Source organism: Neopsephotus bourkii, unplaced genomic scaffold (genome assembly GCF_033783945.1).
Source record: "Neopsephotus bourkii isolate Nb327-2 ecotype Australia unplaced genomic scaffold, CSIRO-AGI_Nbou_v1 NB_1183, whole genome shotgun sequence".
NCBI lineage: Eukaryota > Metazoa > Chordata > Aves > Psittaciformes > Psittacidae > Neopsephotus > Neopsephotus bourkii.
In genome coordinates, this window is record NW_026901668.1 from 4,295,023 (window position 1) to 4,309,621 (window position 14,599).

General features: G+C 41.2%; 2 protein-coding genes across 2 annotated transcripts in view; one reads left to right on the forward strand and one right to left on the reverse strand.

The window, feature by feature from the left end:
- The window catches only part of CACNA1C (calcium voltage-gated channel subunit alpha1 C), a 484,424-nt gene that overhangs the window by 463,921 nt on the left and 5,904 nt on the right, over nucleotides 1-14,599 (reverse strand). The gene's annotated exons all lie outside the window — the stretch shown is intronic.
- DCP1B (decapping mRNA 1B) overlaps nucleotides 7,321-14,599 on the forward strand; it is a 46,351-nt gene continuing 39,072 nt past the window's right edge. The window contains exons 1-3 of the mRNA XM_061364013.1: nucleotides 7,321-7,688; nucleotides 9,047-9,087; nucleotides 11,540-11,667. Coding sequence (XP_061219997.1) covers nucleotides 7,530-7,688; nucleotides 9,047-9,087; nucleotides 11,540-11,667 — 328 coding nt within the window. The 5' untranslated portion in view covers nucleotides 7,321-7,529. The remainder of the gene's footprint in view (nucleotides 7,689-9,046; nucleotides 9,088-11,539; nucleotides 11,668-14,599) is intronic.

Consider the following 14,599-nt stretch of genomic DNA (forward strand, 5'->3'; position numbering starts at 1 on the left):
CTCCATCTAACAGAGTGCACTCTCAGCAAGTTTGCAAATGACACAAACTAGGAGGTGAGACTGATACAACAGAGTCATGCTGCCATCCAGAGCAACCTCAAAAGGCTGGAGAAATGGACCAACAGGAACATCATGAAGTTCAACAAGGAAAGTGCAAAGTCCTGCTCCTGGAAAGGATCAGCCCCATACACCAACATGTGCTGGGGGCACCCAGCGGGAAAGAGGCTTGCCAGAAAAGTAACTGGGGGTACTAGTGGACTAATATGAGCCAGCCGTGCATCTTCACTGCAAAGGCAGAGAATGGTATCCTGGCCTGCATTAGGGAGAGCATTGCCAGGAAGTCAAGAGGGGTGATCCTCCTCTTCTGTTCAGCCCTGATGGGGCCACACCTAAGTACTGGGTCCAGTTCTGAACTCCTCAGTACAAGAAAGATATGGACATACTGGAGGAAATCCAGCAAAGTACCACAAGGATAATTAAGGGTCTGGGCACAGGCTGCCAAAGGAGGTTGCTGTATCTCCCTTATTGGAGTATTGGAAGTCCTGGGAAACCTTGGTGGCCCTGCTTCAGGGTGTTGGACAATGTGACCTCCAGAGGTTCTTTCCAACCTCAACCATTCCCTGATTCTGAGAGTACCATGAAATCTGTTTATCTCATCTGTTCATAACTGAAATCCTCAGAGGTCATTTAAAACTATTTAAAAAAGATCTTTCCTTGAAGTTGAGTAGTAAGTCAGGCGTAAATAACAGATTACCTAAGTAAAATGTCCTAAACATGTTTTAGTTTTACATGGTTTTGTAAGTTTTACTACTGCTGAAATGACACTGCAATTAACAAATTTGGGTAAAACAGCAGGAAAAATAAGAGGAAGAAAGAGACCTTGGCCTGTTGCTGTCTAAGGAAGTTTTTCTTTAAAAATCCATGTAGCTCATGTTTCTGTCACGCAAGGTAATATGCCTGTAAATTTAATCTGACAGAAGACATAACACAGCATCACCAGAAAGTGACAAAATCAGATTGTAGGAGAGGGACTGCCAAATGCCTTCACAGCTCTCAGAATTCACTGGGAGAAACAAATTCACACAAGTGTAATAAACCCAGACTCAGATACCCACTGGAGGCTTGTGGTGTTAATACCTTTAGTTTCCACTTCAAAATCTCATTGAAAGTGCTTAAATCTTCTATCAGTTGCCTGCTGGAAGGTGCCTTTGCCCAAATGCATCCCTCTTAAAAACCAGGGATAAACTGCATTCATTGTTTCCAAGGGCAACACTTAAAATGTTATCAAGTTTTATCTTCTGATACACTTACACAGAACTGAGCTCCTTTTCTACCCAGGCCTTTCTTCCCATACCTGCAAACTTTAGACCAACACAAATAATAAGGAAAGTGAAGCATTCTTAAGTTTGGAGCTTCTCCTGACTTCATCAATTAACTCAAAAAAAAAAAAAACAAGCTGATTTGAACATACAGAACTCATTTGCCTAAAGAGATTCTTTAGCACCACTGGCCCAAATCCCTGTGCACCCCAGCCCCTGATCAGACTCAGCCCAAGTGCTCCTCCAGCCTTACTACTAGCTGCCTCTTTGCAGCAACAGTGGCATATCTTTGTTATGATTGTTTCCTTAATATGGCAAGAGCTCCTATGCCAGGTGAGGTGTATAAATGAGGTCATGACTCAATATAATTATCTAATGGAACAGTTCATTTATGAATTAATTAAATAAGGCCATCTTCTCTGTAACTAGTTGGGAAACAGCTCTTTTAGAGCTACAGGTGTTTGATTCTGCCAATTAAATGGTGATTACCAGAAAGATGTGGTTGGAAAGGTATTATCCTCAGTAAGCTATAATTACTATTACATCTTATTAACCTATGGAAAATAGCAGGAATGTTCTGTCTCATCAGTATTTTGGTGCTTTGCCTAGCTGATTAACTGTGCAAAGAATGATGTGGATGGATCAGAACAGTTTAGGGCAGTTTATCAGTAAAGCAATAAGGTAATGGCTACCAACAATATTTTATTGATTATAAGCACATACAGTTGTGGTGAAAAAATAACTTGAGGAACTCAACTACTAGCCAAAAATGGTTGCCTTCTCATAATAAAATCTAGTGTTTGGATTTTATTTTTACTGTAATTAAACTAGTATGGGGGTGAAAGAAAAGCAACCTGTGAAGTTAAGCCGTATGAGAAATATTACTGAAGGAAGTCAGTGATTTTTACTACATTAAGTAAAGAAGGTGAAAAAAAGCCAACAAGTTTTGATGGTATTTTTTCTTTGTTATATCAGGAAAATTAACTGTAGGGAGAGACTGGGGGATGTAATCTCGAATCTCATGAAATCTGACAGAATTGTACTCACAATTGTATAGTTATAGAAGTCAGGCAAAGTCTGCAGATAAAGGTAACACCTTTTATTGTATCAACTAGTATAGCCAGGTAAACATATTCCGTATGCAAAAACCTTTTTTAGGTTTATAATTTTCTTGTTTCTGCTCTACTGAAAGTAAGACACTGAAATCATATAGTCACTTAAAACACTGAAAATCTACCACTGATACAAACCAGAATTTTTACTGATTAAACATACACAAGAAAGACTTTTTTTTCCCTGTATAACACTATAATTCAATGCAATTATATTGGTACAGCCTCTCCCTTCTTCCTGAAATAGTCTTTTCCTGGTATTATTATTTTTTTTTTTTCAGCTCAGGTTATACCCTCTGAAAAGTGATTAAAGCTCAATCAAAAAGAATTCTTCACCCCAGAAGAAGAATATCTATATAGGAAGTTAGAAACAAAAAGCAGTAGTTCAGCAGGGAACTTTTCTTTTGTTCTGCTCCAGCTAGCCCACTGGCAGAAGCTGGGCATGTAAAGAAGAGAGAGCTCAGTATCTTGCAAATAAATGTCCAGAAAGAGGAAAAAGTGCAGAGTTACTTACTATCAGAACCATTTAACAAAATTCAAGTCAAAGAACAAACTTTTTGCGAAAGCCCAGGCTCTTAGATGCATTAAAAAAAAAAAACAACATTCAACTGAAAACCAGAAAATTATTGTTAATTATTTCATACACAGTATGTATATCAGAATTTCAAAACCAGCAATGGCAGAATACTGTTCCATTCTTGTGTGGACTAGCACTTGCAGAAAATCTCAAAACGGTCTCATAATCTTCACCAGGAAGCAACACTGCAGACACATGGGCATGCTAATAACTTAATGTAATTGAGATTATCTGGGGACAGGGGAGAGAGTTGTTTTGAATTCGAATGAAAGTAACGAGATTTAATTCTAGAGCAAAGAAATATTATTTTTTTAGTAACTGCATCAGATAAAGTTATATAATCTGACCCTATACTCATTAAGGAACCTTTAGCAAGTAATAAATTACTAACAGAAAGACTAAAACTGCTTTAACCATTAGGAGTTAGGTAGTGGTCTAACAGTACAACCAATAACTTCTCAGCATAAGGAAAGTACTCTAATGCTATCTACCAAGAGCTTGTGACCAATGTGGGCTGAAAAGTCCATACATTTCATCAATGTCTGGGAAGGGATGTAGATGGCCTCCAGCACATGGGGCACTGGTTCCCAGGTGGTGAGAGCTACCATGCTGCAGAGTTGCAAGCATATCCCCAGAAATAGGGAACGAAGCCTTATGGGATCATCCTGGCTCTGTAAGAGCAACCTACTGTTCCCCTGGAAGCTGGCATGCTGGAAATCACCATTCAAAGATATTCAAGTGGCCCTGGACAGAGTGCGGGGAACTTATTAATTCTATCTCAGCACCTTTTCCACTAGCAGGGTCAGCGTTAGTGCCACCAGTCAGAAGAAAATTATGGCAGCACTGGGAAAGGAATAAAAAGGAAAAGACAACTACCATGCAGTAATAACTCCAAAGAGGCTGAAGATGGAGAAAAGAAGCAAATGAGGTGCTTAATTCTACATTTCATCAAATGATTCCTGCTGTTTATTAAAAAAATATTGCTGCTCAGAGAAGGAACTTAATGTGAACAGGTATGAAAGCAGTCAGACAAGGCAGTGATCTCAGTATGAACACCTGGTTTTCAATCAGTTCATTTCCCTAGTTTGATTCACACTGTGGCCACATATGCACCCATGCCAGTACAGTCCCAAGGCACCAAAACGGCAGGACTGAATGGCTGGGACCTGGGACAGGGGTTGTGTACACCCAGCAGTGCCACCAAATACATTCACATAAAATTGTATCATCAGTGTTTATAACTTGCTGTAGAAGGCACAATTGTTGTTTGTACAATCCTTGTGAAATAGTTTGGCCTAACCATCTTGAAGTTTGTTATTAATAGAGACCTTAAGAATGTCATGCTGTGTGGATTTTGCTTTAAATCGGTCTGGATATTACCTACACAAAATGCGTTTCATACCACATCAAAAGCATAGGTGTGTTTTTTTTAACAGCATAGTATCCAGGTGAGTGGAAGACAAAAATGTGACAGTCTAATCATATAATTCATGAAATTATGATGTTTTGAAAGCTAGAAAATTACTTTGTTTCATAAATAAATTACAGCAAAATCATTCTAACTCAATTTGATAGTTATTGTGGGCTACTGGATTACTGACTGTAAGCAAGTAACTGCAGTTTAAAGAATCAACCTTTTTCAGATGTGACATTTTTGCTAAAATGTCCTTAACTTCTTAGGTGCAGTGAGAATTCACAGTGCTTCTCTTAACAAGATCTTGTTTCATTGGAAAAATTTTAGTCTACTAAGTGATCCCATAAAGCAGGGCAGAACTAATGGCTTTATTAAGTAGCTTTACTTCAGGCTAAATGGAAGGAGCAATTACAACCCACTTATACAGCAAAACAGCTGCAACCAGCAGAAACTACTTCCCTGTGCAAGAGAAAATATAAAGAGGCCTGATCAGAAGCTTGACATCTTCACTGACCCGTAACACAGGACTATGGACTGTATGTCCAGCAATTGTAGAAAGCGTCACAGTAATCCAGGAGGAAGATAGTGCTAAAGAAGCATCCTCAAACAGGGCAGTGAAAACAGACAGGAAAAATTTTTGGCAGGCCTGCTTCAAGATCTTCAACCTCACAGTTGGGTTTTCTTCCATGGAGCTCAAGGAAAGAGGACATTCTATAATCTTCCTATGTCAAGAGAAGGTCACAGGAGACACACTTGAGCCCATCAGTCTCTCTCTAACACAAAAAAATTCCAAAGCTTCAAGTATTGGTTACTACTTGGCCTGACAAAAGGGGCAACAACAGAAACAAGGTAAATTATAAAAGCTGAAACACACATTATTTCTGTTTCAAATTTTTTTTCCCAGTTGTAACAAGGCTGCAGTACATCTAAATGTTGTATTCTGCTTTCTCCTACCCAATAACAGCTATGAGTGACTACTTGTAGTTAAATAAATAGCCTTTGAAATACAGTTTCTATAACATGTTCTTCCTATGGGACTTTGCAATAAGTCCTCCCCAACAGCACCAAAAATAATTAAAAAAAAAGGGCACCTTTTTCAGTAAGAATTATTGTTGGAGGGGGCAAAGGCATCTGAGAAAAGAAACTCCAAGAGTTCGACGCTTCTACGCCTTGGTGACTTTTTGTAAGCAGAAATGCCAAAGAACTGGAGATGAGATGGTAATGAGAAACTCCAGCACATAAGGAGGAATGTGGTTCAGGGAGCCTGGAAACTGGGAACTGAGGACTATCCAATCAGCAAAAAGAAAAGATTGTGCATCTGTTCACTATTTGAGAAACATGACTTATCTTTCCTACTTACTATTTCTTTCTTTCTTTTGGTTTGGTTTGTTTTTTTGGGTTGGGTGTTTTTTTTTGTTTTTTTCTTTTTTTTGACATTCTACTTTGGTCAGCCCAAGACCAAGGACAGCCGTTTTCCTTGTCCACCATGAGCCCATATATCTTCCTTGCCATTACAAGATCTGTAAATCAGCCAGTGCTTTGCAATGGAACTGCTTAGAGCTATTTTCCTACCATGAGTATACCAAAACCACTTAAAAAGTTCTAAACTCTAAAGCTGTGTTTCATTATAGCCCCAACTGAAACAAGGTGCCTTTAGACAAAGAGTGAGACAGATTATAATAAGAGCATGTATTAAGGTTTCCTCTCCCACTTGCAGAGCAAGCTGTAGGTCCTCAGGAATGCAATTTTTAGTGGCCTTTTGAGCTATAACAAAACATACATATTCTCTCCTGAAACCCAAAGAAAAATCTCACTTTCTGGCCTTCCTGAAAGCATGCCCATTCCTAACTCGACTCAAGAGAATCAGAATCCCTACATTTAATACTATGAATTTCCAGCTTGCTGCCTCTCAGTTCTTTCCTATCCCCACTTTGTTTTTTCACTTGGGCTTGCTCATTTGCTCTCAGAGCAGATGCTACGGCTCACTCTATCTAGGGAAGAAAATGAAATGGTAGTCTTCATCCCCCTATATCCAGCTACTGCACTCCTAAAAATGTTTTATCAGGGATATTGCAAACAAACAAGACAGCATCCACTACCTTTGGCTTTAGTTCTTTCAGGGTATCCCATTCTCTGGAAGGAAATATATCACCCTACTACTTCCACACACAGAAGGTGGTAACTCTTTTCAGAATTGCTATGTCAGTCTGATGGAGTACCAAAATTTGCTCTTGCAGGGGGTTCAGGCTGTTAAGCAAATCTTTTAAATGTAAGTACATACTGAGTTTATTTTGCATGCCACATAAAGCTCATGTATTTGCTGTAAACTGTCAATATCAATAGATTAATAATAAATATGTCTAACAGGAAAATATGGTAAATAAATTCATGGTCTTGTCCATCTGTTCCTCTGCTGTTTATGTATCTCTGTATCATAGTATGCTTGTTTATGTTTCAGCTGTTTGTCACATGTATGCATGTGTATATATAATATATATATGTATATATATACACACAAGGGATGTATTGATGGCTTAGTTTGCACTCTCTTTTTCCCTTAAGTTCCATGCAGAAGTCTGTGCTAGGTTATGCTAGCAGATACAGACTGGACATGCATCGAAGTGAGACAACTTGTGGCACACACCACACCTTCTCCCTTTAGGCCAATGGGCAGAGAGTGGGCGCAGGACTCCCTGCTCGGCACAGCGAACGCCGGCGGCACTTCGCGCGTCGTTTGGTCGTTCCTCGGGCATGCAGCTGCCCCTCTGGAAATGAAGCCACTGGCCTCCCCAGGGGCAGGAAGAGACCTGAAAACGAAAGATGCCACGAGAAAACCGGCCAGCAAACTGGCCGCTGCCGGGAGAGGCGCTGTGAAGCCTCACGGTCTCCTCTGGTCAGGCCGCCCTTCAGCTTGCCCCGTCGCCAACGGCAACAATCCTGAGCGGGCGGCGCTCGGCGCTCGATTGTGACGGCTGGGCTCCGACTTCCCCGCCCGCTCTCAATACGACTGGGCGGGAGGGGGTGGGAACCGCCGCCACCACCGCCTTTCTTCTCGGTGTTGGATTAGTTGCGCCTACTAGGAACCGTGTGTTGTTGTCAGAGGCAAAATGGCGGCGGCGGCGGCGGCGGCCGGGGCCGCCCTGCTGGGCAAGGGGCTGGACATCAGCCTGGCGGCGCTGCAGCAGCAGGACCCCTACATCAGCAGCATCGTGGACGTGGCCAGCCAGGTGGCGCTATACACCTTCGGGCACCGCGCCAACGAGTGGGTACGTGAGCACGCAGCGCCCTCCCCGCACTCTCGGCCGGGGTGGCGGGGCGGGGCGAGAAGAGGCCACGCCCACAGGGGAAAGAGGGGGAGGGGCGTGGGGCGGGCGGAGAGGAGGCTCCGCCCCCTGGCGTGTGAGGGGGCGGTGGAAAGAAGGGGGGAAGAGAGGGTGTGTTTGGGAGGGCTCTGTCGAGGGGTGTCTTGGGGTGTTCATTAAGATGGTGAGAGGTTGTGCCTCAGCCTCTCTGGGTACTGATGAGCCCTGTACTGCCTTGGAAATGAGGTTTGAGAGGCTGGCAGGGCAGGGCTGCAAGAGACTGGGGTTTAAACCACGGTGGGCCCCTTTGTAGCCAAATGAAAGTTCATACAAGAGTGTTGGTGTTACAGATACTAAAAAGATTGTTTAAGAGTGAAAACAAGTAATTAACTTAGTGAACTGTGTCTAGCTCTGCAGTCCACGACACAAGAAGAATGTGGACCTGCTTGAGCGAGTTCAGAGGAAGCCATGAAGGTGCTCTGAGGTCTGGAGCACCTCTCATATGAAGACAAGCTGAGAGTTGGGATTGTTCAGCCTGGAGAATAGAAGGCTCAGGGGAGACCTTAGAGCAGCTTTCAGTGCCTAAAGGGGGTGTGTCAAGAAGTCTGGAGAGGGATTTTTACAAGGCCATGTAGTGACAGACGAGGAGTCGTGGCTTTAAATTGCCAGAGGGTTGATTTAGATTAGGTATGAGGAAAAAACACTTTCCTGTGGTGGTGCTGAGGCTCCGGTACAGGTTGTCCAGGGAAGCTGTGGCTGCCCCATCCCTGTCAGTGTTCAAGGGCAGGATGGATGGGGCTTTGAGTATTCTGGTCTAGTGGAAGGTGACCCTGTCTCTGGCAGGGGGGCTGGAGCTGAATGGTCCTTAAGGTCCCTTCCAACCCAAACCATTCTATGATTCTAGCTATTTGCAGGTGGTTCTTTGGGCCTGTATTTGAAGAACCTGCACAACCTCCCTTTTATGTGGTTTCCCCTTACCCATCCCAAGCATTGCCCTTGGGGGTAGGCACTGTTTGGAAAATCCCTTCCCTGGCCTGTGCATCACCCTTGGGCGTAGCGGAGTTAATCTAGTACACTTTAGTCTCATGATGTAGAGCCTTTAGCCTGTTCATATCTTGTCATAAAGCTTGGGTCAGCTGCACAGTGACCTGTGCTATCTCTAGCCTCTTGCCACCAGCCAGTGAAGTTGGGTTTGGTTATTTCTTCGTGGCTTAGGTAAGAGAGATGTAACTGATGGTACTGGTAAAAGAGTGGGGAAGGGGGGCCCACTGATGTCTAGCAAAAAGCTTCCTTGGTTTAAGTTCTCTTTCCTTTTTTTTCAGGAGAAGACTGATGTGGAGGGAACGCTGTTTGTTTACACAAGGTGAGGATTTACTGGTTCATGTCTGCAAATGAAAGCTGTGGATATAGAAAAGCTAGCTAGGATAGACCATGGTTGCATGAGTGAAATACTCCTCTTTGTCAGGGGTGCAAAGAAACTGAAACTGGGAGGAGTGAGGGGAAGAAAACACTGGGAAGGAGACATCACCTTGTATTTGGATAAGACAAGTGTGATTTAAATCTCAATGTGGGTAAACCATAGGAATCTGTTACATTGTTTCAATTAGTGAAATAAATAATGATATTCCTGAAAGTGAGAGAATTGTAGAACTAATGGAAGTATTGTGTTCCCTACTTAGGGAACTTTAATACAGCTTATGTCTGATCATTCATTTTTCATGCATATTTAGTTAAACATTCTGGATTATTTTAATTTTTTCTTTTAGTAGCAGCTCTAGTTGTGGCTTTTCAAGTCACTGGTTATACCATTCTAGCGTGTATGTTAGATTTGTTGTGAAGCCTACCCTATGTTTGAGTTTTCAAGTTAGTGCCCCAGAATTTGCCTCTGACTATTGTTAAAATCAGAAAATAATACATTAATCAGATCTTGCAGTAGCTGCTGGGATGGGACACCAAAACAGAAACTTTCTTCTTCAACATTTATGTTGATGAGGAGCTGGTAGGAGAACTGAGAAAGCAAGAAATTGTTTTGAGAAGGTGAGAGATGTATGTGTGAAGTGATAGAGTTCAAGAGACCATAAGCTTTATGTGAAGTGAGAATGCTGGTTTTAATCTTTTGAGCTCTTTTGTACCAGCAGTGAAAATCATCATCAGTAATTTTTCTAAGCTGCTTTCAGGTAAGTAGAGACAAGATGCTGTTATAATTACCACCACATGAGGAAAGAACTGGCCCTTAGTTGTGCCAGCAGTAGGTGGAGGTGGCTAAACAGAAGTAGTATTTCTCTGGTATGATGGTTTTAAAACTCCAGAGCTGACAGCATGTAACCTGGCACTTCTAGCATCTGTGATCTTTCACTGTTCCTTTTGTTGCCTGAGGAAGTTTCCATTTACAGCACAGATTGCTACCCTGGCTGTCCTATAGGCAGCAGTATGAAAAAGGTTGTGAGCAGTATGAAAAAGGAATGTCACATGTTGATCTCCCTTCAGTTTTAACTTTCATTTTCTGTGGCTTTGAACAAGGTCATGAAGTCTTTTGGAAAAGACATTGCCAACGGACTATAGCGTGGAGAACACTGGTGTTGCCTTTGTTGCTTCTCATTGCTTTTGTAACAACGGAAAGTAATGTGACCATTTTACTTGAGCTAACTTTTTTATCACCTATCTCATCTTTGCAAATTCTGAGGAGTGGTCAAAAAAATCAGACTTCTAACTGGGTTAACACCAGTGGAATTGAGTGTTTTTTTGTTTTAGGCAAACTACTGACTGTTGCAAGCAAGGATGCTTGATAAGGGTTTCACTTTGGTTTAATTTTCAATTGATTCCAATCCTGTAATGTAGGTTCCTGTCCTTTATATAGCATAGAGAGATGCAAACACCAGCAATTACCAGAGATGGCATTTTTAACTATCATCTTTTCCTTTATTGTCATATTTGGTTTGAAAGTAATGTCTCCTGTCAGGATCGTGGCAGGTTTAACAGCTGACAGCCATGAAAGTGGCCTGAAGTGTAATCCCCATGAATTATTTACAGTCATATAATCATAGAACGATTTGGCTTGGAGGGGCCTTTAAGGATCATCCAGTTCCAACCTGCCTGCCTTGAGCAGGGATGTCTTCCACTAGACTAGCACTAGGTTGCTCAGAGTCCCATCCAGCCTGTCCTTGAACACTTCCATGGATGGAACATCCACAGCTTCTCTGGGCAACCTGTACCAGTTCCTAACCACCCTGTTGGTTTTTTTTCTTGTGATTCAGATGGTATGGAAAATCCTGTCTGGAATGACTGTAATCTGTAATTGTTAATCTGAGCATTAAAAAATATACTTGCTCTGGCCCATGAGTGAATCATTCTGCTTGCTGTTTTCTGCTCCAGTGAGAAACTACAGGATAGGAGGTGGTCGGGTAATGTGATGCTGATGGTCTAGGACAAAGGGGCTTTTTGTAACATCTTGCCTGTTCAGAAGTTGTAGATATTATAGCTTTAAGTGAAAACTGGACATGGAGATATTATTATGCTGTGACTAAATCAGTTGGTGTCAAATGGTAGTACCAAAGGTGTGGCATACTCTCCATAGGTATTGTGAGACCAGGGGTGCTTCTGTTATTTCTGATGCATAATTTAGGGTTTTGACATAATTAAAAGGATTGCACAAAACACTGCAAGAGTCTTGTTACTTCCTTGGCAACAAAACAAAACTATCTTTTTAGAGGTAATAAAAAAAACCCTGAACAATTCTGGAGAACTATACAACAAAGAAATTCTAGTAATTTCTTTTTTTCCTTGACTTAATGTGATTTCTACTTGATAATTTTCAGATCAGCTTCTCCAAGGCATGGTTTCACAATTATGAACAGACTGAGCATGGAAAATCGAACAGAACCAATTACTAAAGACCTCGATTTCCAGCTGCAGGACCCATTCCTACTGTACAGAAATGCCAGATGTAAGTATGTGATATGTAGGGTTAAATACTAACAGAGTTAGCACGTCTTCAGAGTCTGTTCTTGGCTACCACAGTCAAAATGGTTAGACTGCAGCTTTCAAGGGAAGAAACTAGCTGGTTAGCAGTTACAATTGAAGGAATGCATTTTGCTTTTTGAGATGCTGAAAGAGAAGCTTTTGTTCAGTGCTTCCTAAAATGCCACTCTAAAGAAAGTATTAGAATGCACGTAACAGTAATCTCTTAAGTTAACTGACAAATAGAAGACTTTTATGGTTGTGTATATGTGGTGGGCTTAGAGACTCACAGATATATTTTGTGTGTTCTGAATATATCCTAGTAAGTGCTAGGAAGTATTGCTGTAGCGCACATCTACTAAGGGCTGGAGTAATATTTGTAGTCGGTTTTTTTTTTTTTTCCTGCATGAAAATAGACAAATGCAGCAAATTCAAACCCTGTCTTCTGCTGTAGCTCCAAAATACTGACCTTGTAGCAAGCTGGGAGGCAGATTACTTCTTTACTATTAGGGCTAATTCTTGACAGCATAAGTGTTGAGCCTAATTCAAACCCTGATGAAAGACAAAGCTATTACTTTGGGCTCTGTGTTTATCTTGCATGATTATACAAGAATTAGCAAGTGTCAGACAAACTCATAAATACATGGCACACATGAGAAAACTGTTCTTTTACATGCAGATATACATGCAGACTGTTACAATGTGCAATTATATGAGAATGAGCAGTTATAAATACACAGTTTATATCTGTACTTGGACGCAGAGCTGCAGTACAATCTATGCTTTGTGCTTGATGCACAAAAGCAGACTGCAAAAAATGTTTTATGTAAACTGTGATGCAGAAGTGTTCCCTCTGGATGAAGTAAAAGCAGAGGAAATTTGTGGCATACAAAGCAGCCCAGTTTGATAATCTGCTAGACCTTTTTACTGCATAAACTAATTGGGAGTTGAAAGGTATATCAAGAGGGAATCCTGTTGTTCACACACACTGTGTGGTAGAAACAATAGAGAAATGACATTTTAAATAACCTAAATGAAACTTCTATTTTTGCAAGTATTTGATACCCTGACAAAAAACAGAAATTCCCAAAGAAACTGGAAAGCGATGCAGACATCTCCAGACTAACATAGACTAGACGAGACATAAGGAATTTAAGTACCATGAGACCTGTTTATCCCATCTGAGTTTGAAGTCTTTCCTATGTGTATGTAATTTTTTTTAATCTCCTTTTTAAATTCCATTAGGAGTTTATGTATGTATAACTAATCTACCTTCTGAAACCTGTATTAATTTTTCTTTATTGTGAGAGGGTATAAAGAGTAATTAGAAGTTGTCATAACTGGTGACAAGAAGGAAGATGGTCTTTATTCTGATTACTACATGTAAACTGTGAGTGGTTTGTGGTGAAGATTAAAACTGGGGGGCTTTGAGGGGTGTGCGATATTTATTCTCTGAGAAATGCCAGAATTTGAGATTTTCAGGGTCTCAAATGTAAGTACTAACATGTACCTCTGAACAGTGGGCCTGTGCCCAGGATTTCTTGGCTAGTTGTGCAACAGCAATGGAGATGGCTTCTTTTATGAGTTTGTCTGTCTAGGCAGCAGTTCTTTTGGATTGGTTGGCTGCTGAACTGTGTTTGCACTGCATCAGGGCCTCCTCTGTTTCTCACATTGCCCTGCCAGTGAGGAGGCTGGGGGTACGTAAGAACTTGGGAGGGGAAACAGCTGGGACAGATGACCCCAACTGACCCCAGGGAAACCCCAGACCGTACGATATTGTGATCAGCAATAAAACCAGGGGGAAAAGGAGGAAGAGGGATATTTGGATATACAGTATTTTGTCTTCCCTAAGTGACCATTACACGTTTTCCTGGAAATGGCTTAACATCTGTCTGTAGATGGAAAGTGGTGAATTACTTTGCTTTGCTTGTGTGCACAGCATTACTTTACCTGTTAAACTCTCTTTAGTCTTAAACCCATGAGTTTTCTTACTTTTGCCCTTCTGATTCTCTCCTCATCCCATTGAGGGGAAGGGAGAGACTGACTGTGTGGATCTGTGCTGCTGGCTGGGGTGAGCCTACAATACCTACAGTCTGACAGCGGCAATGTGAAAGTAACACCTTTCTTTCAATTTAGGATCTCTGAGCCACAAGATCTAATAGCTTCTTGACATTGTGGGACTCTTTACTGTATCATTCCTTTGAGTGCAACCATGTAAAAAGAAACAGCAGGCTCTCCAGTCCGTAGGTTTATAAAGTTACCTTCAGCCTGGATGTGTGGGTCTGATTTTTAGCTGTTGGATCTAACCATGGGTAAATTTTGTTGTCTGAGAGAAGATGCATATTTGATTTACTAAAAAAAAATCCACTGGTTTAAGATTTCAGTTAGTATCAGGTGTGTTCCAGGTATGTGTTCCAGCAGTATGTTACCCCTACTTACTTATCTTCTAAATACCCTTACAAAGGCTTAATCATTAGTTCTTCAACAAATCTGAAGGTCTTGGTACTTCAAAAGGAAAAGCTCTCATTTTCTCAGATTTTCATAGAAATACCTAGGTTTCTAGAGCAGACTGGTATTACAGATCCATAGAAGACAAGTGATTTACCAACTCATTTGACCTTTAACAGTTTTCTTTAGGTCCCTACAGATAGTTCACCTGGTGATTTCTCTGCTGTGATGCAGGTATTTCTGACCCTTTCTTCCTTACTGTGTATTTCAAAGCATTTGCTACCTAAAATAAAGAAACCTCCTCAACATTAAGTGTATGTTTTCACTCAGGTCTCACCTAAACACAATTCTGAGTATCAGTCTTGGATTTGCTATATGGATGCTTTCTTTGTGTTTTGCCTTATTATACAACTTGTTTTTATAATTTTTGCAAAACTAAGGCTTCAGGCTTCTTCCTTATTAAATGGAGT